Here is a 7,500-nt window from a genome sequence, read left to right as displayed (position 1 = left end):
CCCTGTCTCCTCCCCCCTGTCTCCTGTCTCCTTCCCCCTGTCTCCTGTCTCCTTCCCCCTGTCTCCCGTCTCCTCCCCCCTGTCTCCCGTCTCCTTCCCTTGCTCCCGTCTCCTTCCCCTGCTCCTGTCTCCTCCCCCCTGTCTCCTGTCTCCTCCCCCCTGTCTCCCGTCTCCTTCCCCTGCTCCTGTCTCCTCCCCCCTGTCTCCTGTCTCCTCCCCCCTGTCTCCTGTCTCCTCCCCCCTGCTCCTGTCTCCTCCCCCCTGCTCCTGTCTCCTCCCCCCTGTCTCCTGTCTCCTCCCCCCTGCTCCCGTCTCCTCCCCCCTGTCTCCCGTCTCCTCCCCCCTGTCTCCTTCCCCCTGCTCCTGTCTCCTCCCCCCTGCTCCTGTCTCCTCCCCCCTGCTCCTGTCTCCTCCCCCCTGTCTCCTGTCTCCTTCCCCCTGTCTCCTGTCTCCTTCCCCCTGCTCCCGTCTCCTCCCCCCTGTCTCCCGTCTCCTCCCCCCTGTCTCCTGTCTCCTCCCCCCTGCTCCTGCTGTCTCCTCCCCCCTCCCCCACAGCCCCATCATGGAGGCCTTTGGAAACGCCAAGACCGTCTACAACAACAACTCCAGCCGTTTCGGGAAGTTCGTCCAGCTTCATTTCTGCCAGAAGGGAAACATCCAGGGAGGCCGGATCGTGGACTGTATCCTTCAGCAGCTCCTGGTCGCTTCCTTTGCCTCGGCTCCTTCCCTCGGCTCCTTCCCTAAGCGAGGAGGAGCCGAGGCAACGGTGCGTCGGAGGGTAACGATGTGCAGAGTCTTATGAGTCATAACGATAACCTTCTGACCCCTCGTAGCTCCGCTGTTTGCCTTGACTCACTTGTCTGACCACAGACCTCTTAGAAAAGGTGAGTGACACCTGTCATCACGTTTAAAGTGACGCTCCCCCCCCCCCCCCCCCCCCCCACACACACACACACACACACACACACACATAGCTCCTCAAAGATAACGGTGCTTCCTGTTCCTGCAGAACCGAGTGGTCCGACAGAACCCGGGGGAGAGAAACTACCACATTTTCTACGCCCTGTTAGCCGGAACCAACGGCCAGCAGAGAGGTGATCACAGAATGCAAAATAAAGAGGAACTATATATATATATATATATATATATATATATATATATATATATATATATATATATATATATATATATATATATATATATATATATATATATATATATATATATATATATATATATATATATATATAACAAAAAACATTTATTTAACTATTTTGTGTATTTACGTCTGTAGATTTTCCTTAAATGTACCTAAAGTTACCATAATTATGTAATTTTATACTACATTTATTATTAAAAAATATTTATTATGAAGCTTTATGCAGAGGGGTTTGTTCACACACTGTGTGTGTGTGTGTGTGTGTGTGTGTGTGTGTGTGTGTGTGTGTGTGTGTGTGTGCGTGTGCGTGTGCGTGTGCGTGTGCGTGTGCGTGTGCGTGTGCGTGTGTGTGTGCAGAGGCCTTCTCCCTGACCCCCCCTGACAGCTACCATTACCTCAGACCCTCCAGCTGCTTCACCGACAACACGATCAACGACGACGGCACGTTTCAGGACGTTCAGGTGGCAGGAAACCTTCACGTTGCATTCATCCTCTCATCTTCTTATTCATCTTCTCATCTTCTCATTCATCCTCTCATCTTTTCCTTCATAATGTTCTCCTTCATCTTCTCCTTCATCCTCTCATCTTGTCCTTCATCCTCTCATCTTCTTATTCATCTTCTCATCTTCTCATTCATCCTCTCATCTTGTCCTTCATCCTCTCATCTTGTCCTTCATCCTCTCATCTTCTTATTCATCTTCTCATCTTCTCATTCATCCTCTCATCTTGTCCTTCATCCTCTCATCTTGTCCTTCATCCTCTCATCTTGTCCTTCATCCTCTCATCTTCTTATTCATCTTCTCATCTTCTCATTCATCCTCTCATCTTGTCCTTCATCCTCTCATCTTCTCATTCATCCTCTCATCTTTTCCTTCATCATCTTCTCCTTCATCCTCTCATCTTGTCATTCATCATCTTCTCATTCATCCTCATCTTCTCCTTCCTCTTCTCATTCATCCTCTCATCTTCTCATTTATCCTCATCTTTTCCTTCATAATCTTCTCCTTCATCCTCTCATCTTCTCATTTATCCTCATCTTTTCCTTCATAATCTTCTCCTTCATCCTCTCATCTTCTCATTCATCCTCTCATCTTGTCCTTCATCATCTTCTCATTTATCTTCTCCTTCATCCTCTCATCTTGTCCTTCATCATCTTCTCCTTCATCCTCTCATCTTGTCCTTCATCATCTTCTCCTTCATCCTCTCATCTTGTCCTTCATCATCTTCTCCTTCATCCTCTCATCTTGTCCTTCATCATCTTCTCATTCATCCTCTCATCTTGTCCTTCATCATCTTCTCCTTCAACCGCTCATCTTGTCCTTCATCATCTTCTCCTTCATCCTCTCATCTTGTCCTTCATCATCTTCTCATTCATCCTCTCATCTTGTCCTTCATCATCTTCTCATTCATCCTCTCATCTTGTCCTTCATCATCTTCTCATTCATCCTCTCATCTTGTCCTTCATCATCTTCTCCTTCAACCGCTCATCTTGTCCTTCATCATCTTCTCCTTCAACCGCTCATCTTGTCCTTCATCATCTTCTCATTCATCCTCTCATCTTGTCCTTCATCATCTTCTCATTCATCCTCTCATCTTCTCCTTCCTCTTCTCATTCATCCTCTCATCTTCTCCTGTTCCCAGAATGCAATGCGGACCATGCAGTTCACGGAGGAGAACATCGGGGAGATCCTGCGCCTCCTGGCCGGGATCCTCCACACCGGGAACATCGAGTTCATGACGGCCGGAGGAGCTCAGGTCTCCTCCAAGTCAGGTCCGAGAGCCTCCATCGGGACGTGTAAACAATAATAACAATAAACAACAACATCAGTTATGAAGTAGTTATTATCACTCAGTGTTTAAGGAGCATTAGTGGCAGCTCACAACCTCACACTTATATTTTATTTAATATGTATTAATTATATACAATTATTTAAAGCATTTTTTAATGCATGCTAATTTTAATTAGAATATTATATTTATTATTTATTATAATATTATATATTTTTTTTATATATTTGAGAACCACTGCCACTTTAATATGGAATATATACAATTCAGTTCATGAACCTGAAGACTTATTTTTTATTTAATATTTCTTAATTATATTTTAAAATTTTTTGAATGGATGTTAATTTTGAATGTATATAAAAAAAATTTTAATATATTTTGCCTTCACATAGCTCCATTTGAGAACCACTGCATTAAACTATATGACATTTTATTTTAATTTCTTTAATTTTTAAGTAAAAACGTTTTTTTTTGTTTAATATTAAAAGTCACACTTAATATTTATTAATTATCTAAAATGATTTTTGAATGGATGCTAATTTTTTGCCTTCACATACCTTCATTAAACTATATATTAAATGTTCTTTTTGAACGTGTTATTGAAAGTGTTGGTTCCCTCCTCCAGCGGCCCTCAGCCGGACGTCTGACCTCTTGGGGCTGAACCCAGATCAGCTGGCCGAGGTCCTGACCCACCGGTCCATGATCCTCCGGGGCGAGGAGATCTCCACGCCGCTCACCGTGGAGCAGGTGAGTCGACGAAGTGGAAAGTCCCCACGCTCCCTGAACCCAACTTCAAATGTGTTGTGACGAGCCAAACGTATTAAAGATATGGAACCGAGGAGCTAGAACCAGGAAACGGAGAACCTTTCACTTCATAAACAAAAGTCGAGTCGGCGCGTCGGCATTGATTACTTGTTTACGCTCATCAATTAGCTTCAAGTTATCTATAAGGAGGAAATGTGCTCAGGGTGATACAATGCAGAGGTCAGAGGTCATGCAGAGGTCAGATCTCATGCAGAGGTCAGAGGTCAGATCTCATGCATGTGAAACATGACTTTAAATATACAAACAAATGTTGTTTGGTTGTTGGTTTTTCTCGCCAAATAAAATAATAATATTACAGAGTATTTTCATACTTTAGGGTCATGAATGACGAATCGGAAGCAAAACCTAAAAAAACAAACATTTACGAGGCAAAGAATGAAAACGAGAAACATAAAAACTGAACCTCCAAACCTCAGCGACGCTTCCATGTGAATGTAAAATGATCGTTGAGCATAAGGTGTGTGTGTGTGTGTGTGTGTGTACCTGCAGGCCGTGGACTCCAGAGACTCCTTGGCCATGGCGCTGTACTCCCAGTGCTTCAACTGGATCATCCGCAAGCTCAACACCCGCATCCGGGGCCCGGAGGACTTCAGGTCCGTCAGCATCCTGGACATCTTCGGGTTCGAGAACTTCGAGGTGCGAGGATTGACCTTAAAAAGTCCAACCCACATATAACCCACATATAACCCACATATAACCCACATATAACCCACATATAACCCCCAGATAACCCACATATAACCCACATATAACCCCCAGATAACCCCCAGATAACCCCCAGATAACCCACATATAACCCACATATAACCCACATATAACCCACATATAACCCCCAGATAACCCCCAGATAACCCACATATAACCCACATATAACCCCCAGATAACCCCCAGATAACCCACATATAACCCACATATAACCCCCAGATAACCCCCAGATAACCCACATATAACCCCCAGATAACCCACATATAACCCACATATAACCCCCAGATAACCCCCAGATAACCCCCAGATAACCCACATATAACCCCCAGATAACCCACATATAACCCACATATAACCCCCAGATAACCCACATATAACCCACATATAACCCCCAGATAACCCCCAGATAACCCACATATAACCCACATATAACCCCCAGATAACCCCCAGATAACCCACATATAACCCCCAGATAACCCACATATAACCCACATATAACCCCCAGATAACCCCCAGATAACCCCCAGATAACCCACATATAACCCCCATATAACCCCCAGATAACCCCCAGATAACCCACATATAACCCCCAGATAACCCACATATAACCCACATATAACCCCCAGATAACCCACAGATAACCCACATATAACCCCCAGATAACCCACATATAACCCACATATAACCCCCAGATAACCCCCAGATAACCCACATATAACCCCCAGATAACCCCCAGATAACCCCCAGATAACCCCCAGATAACCCCCAGATAACCCACATATAACCCCCAGATAACCCCCAGATAACCCCCAGATAACCCCCAGATAACCCCCAGATAACCCACATATAACCCCCAGATAACCCACATATAACCCCCAGATAACCCCCAGATAACCCCCAGATAACCCACATATAACCCACATATAACCCACATATAACCCACATATAACCCACAGATAACCCACATATAACCCCCAGATAACCCACATATAACCCACATATAACCCACATATAACCCCCAGATAACCCACATATAACCCACATATAACCCCCAGATAACCCACATATAACCCACATATAACCCACAGATAACCCACATATAACCCACATATAACCCACAGATAACCCACATATAACCCACATATAACCCACATATAACCCACATATAACCCACAGATAACCCACATATAACCCACAGATAACCCACATATAACCCACATATAACCCCCAGATAACCCACATATAACCCACATATAACCCACATATAACCCACATATAACCCCCATATAACCCACATATAACCCACATATAACCCACATATAACCCCCAGATAACCCCCAGATAACCCCCAGATAACCCCCAGATAACCCACATATAACCCACATACAACCCACATATAACCCCCAGATAACCCACATATAACCCACATATAACCCCCAGATAACCCACATATAACCCACATATAACCCACAGATAACCCACATATAACCCACATATAACCCACAGATAACCCACATATAACCCACATATAACCCACATATAACCCACAGATAACCCACATATAACCCACAGATAACCCACATATAACCCACATATAACCCCCAGATAACCCACATATAACCCACATATAACCCACATATAACCCACATATAACCCACAGATAACCCCCATATAACCCACATATAACCCACATATAACCCACATATAACCCACATATAACCCACATATAACCCACATATAACCCACATATAACCCACATATAACCCACATATAACCCACAGATAACCCCCATATAACCCACATATAACCCACATATAACCCACATATAACCCACATATAACCCACATATAACCCACATATAACCCACATATAACCCACAGATAACCCACATATAACCCACAGATAACCCACATATAACCCACATATAACCCCCAGATAACCCACATATAACCCACATATAACCCACATATAACCCACATATAACCCACATATAACCCACATATAACCCACATATAACCCACATATAACCCACAGATAACCCACATATAACCCACAGATAACCCACATATAACCCACATATAACCCAGAATCCAGTATGCTAACGCTGTTCTGATTGACAGGTCAACCGCTTCGAGCAGTTCAACATCAACTACGCCAACGAGAAGCTCCAGGAGTATTTCAACAAGCACATCTTCTCCCTGGAGCAGCTGGAGTACAACAAGTAGGTGGAGGAGGTTTATGATCATTAGACTAATATATATATATAAGAATACCTTAAAGCTTCTCCTCGTGCCTAATATTTACAAACATCTGTATAATCAGTTCAACAAATTGAAGCTGTTGGAATTGAGCGGTTTTAGTTTATTATTTATAGTTTAGTTGTCGTGGAGGAGAAGGACCGACTCTAGAGCTGCTGCAGGGCCGGATCGCGGTCCCGTGAGGCCCCCGGGCACATGTCTTTTGGAGCCCCCCCCCCCCACCTTCATATTAGATTACAGTAAAATATCCCAATCACCACAGTAAATATGGAGATGCTTAAATAAGGAAACAGCTTGCACGTCTTTACCTTTTTAAAAGAAACCTTCTAAGTGCAGAGGAGCCCCAGAGACCAGAGGGGCCTGGGGGGGGGGGGGGGGGGGGGGGCACCAATGGGGCTTGGGGCCCCGTAATCCAGCCGCGAGACTTTGGTCATGTTTTGAAACAATATTCATCTTCCAGAGAGGAAATAAGACGTCGTTGAGAAACCCCAAACATCACCTCATACCCTCTAAACTGAACCCTGATGTTTCTCACAGCTGATGAAGTCACCCTCCGACTGTGGGGGGGGGGGTTTGTTGGGGGGGTGGGGGGTAAAACTGCACAAGGCCTCCATCCATTGCTGTGAGGTTCTCAGGGGAACTGGTCCCAGAGGTCCACTGGGGAGACTCCAGTAAGTGGACCTAATGGGTCCAGGTCTTCATGGCCTCTGATCTCCTCCTCAGGGAGGGCCTGGTGTGGGCCGACATCCACTGGATGGACAACGG

At 44.8% G+C, this 7,500-nt stretch overlaps 1 protein-coding gene across 1 annotated transcript in view; it reads left to right on the top strand.

Moving 5' to 3' along the window:
* The window catches only part of myo10 (myosin X), an 85,631-nt gene that overhangs the window by 51,260 nt on the left and 26,871 nt on the right, over window positions 1-7,500 (top strand). The window contains exons 6-14 of the mRNA XM_034554900.1: window positions 556-680; window positions 871-884; window positions 1,010-1,094; window positions 1,517-1,620; window positions 2,801-2,930; window positions 3,573-3,694; window positions 4,262-4,408; window positions 6,598-6,698; window positions 7,459-7,500. The exon at window positions 7,459-7,500 is cut by the window's right edge and continues 25 nt beyond it. Coding sequence (XP_034410791.1) covers window positions 556-680; window positions 871-884; window positions 1,010-1,094; window positions 1,517-1,620; window positions 2,801-2,930; window positions 3,573-3,694; window positions 4,262-4,408; window positions 6,598-6,698; window positions 7,459-7,500 — 870 coding nt within the window. The remainder of the gene's footprint in view (window positions 1-555; window positions 681-870; window positions 885-1,009; window positions 1,095-1,516; window positions 1,621-2,800; window positions 2,931-3,572; window positions 3,695-4,261; window positions 4,409-6,597; window positions 6,699-7,458) is intronic.

This window comes from Cyclopterus lumpus, chromosome 17 (genome assembly GCF_009769545.1).
Source record: "Cyclopterus lumpus isolate fCycLum1 chromosome 17, fCycLum1.pri, whole genome shotgun sequence".
NCBI classification, from domain to species: domain Eukaryota; kingdom Metazoa; phylum Chordata; class Actinopteri; order Perciformes; family Cyclopteridae; genus Cyclopterus; species Cyclopterus lumpus.
The sequence above is the reverse complement of the archived record's forward strand: the minus strand, read 5'-3'. Positions and strand labels throughout refer to the sequence as shown.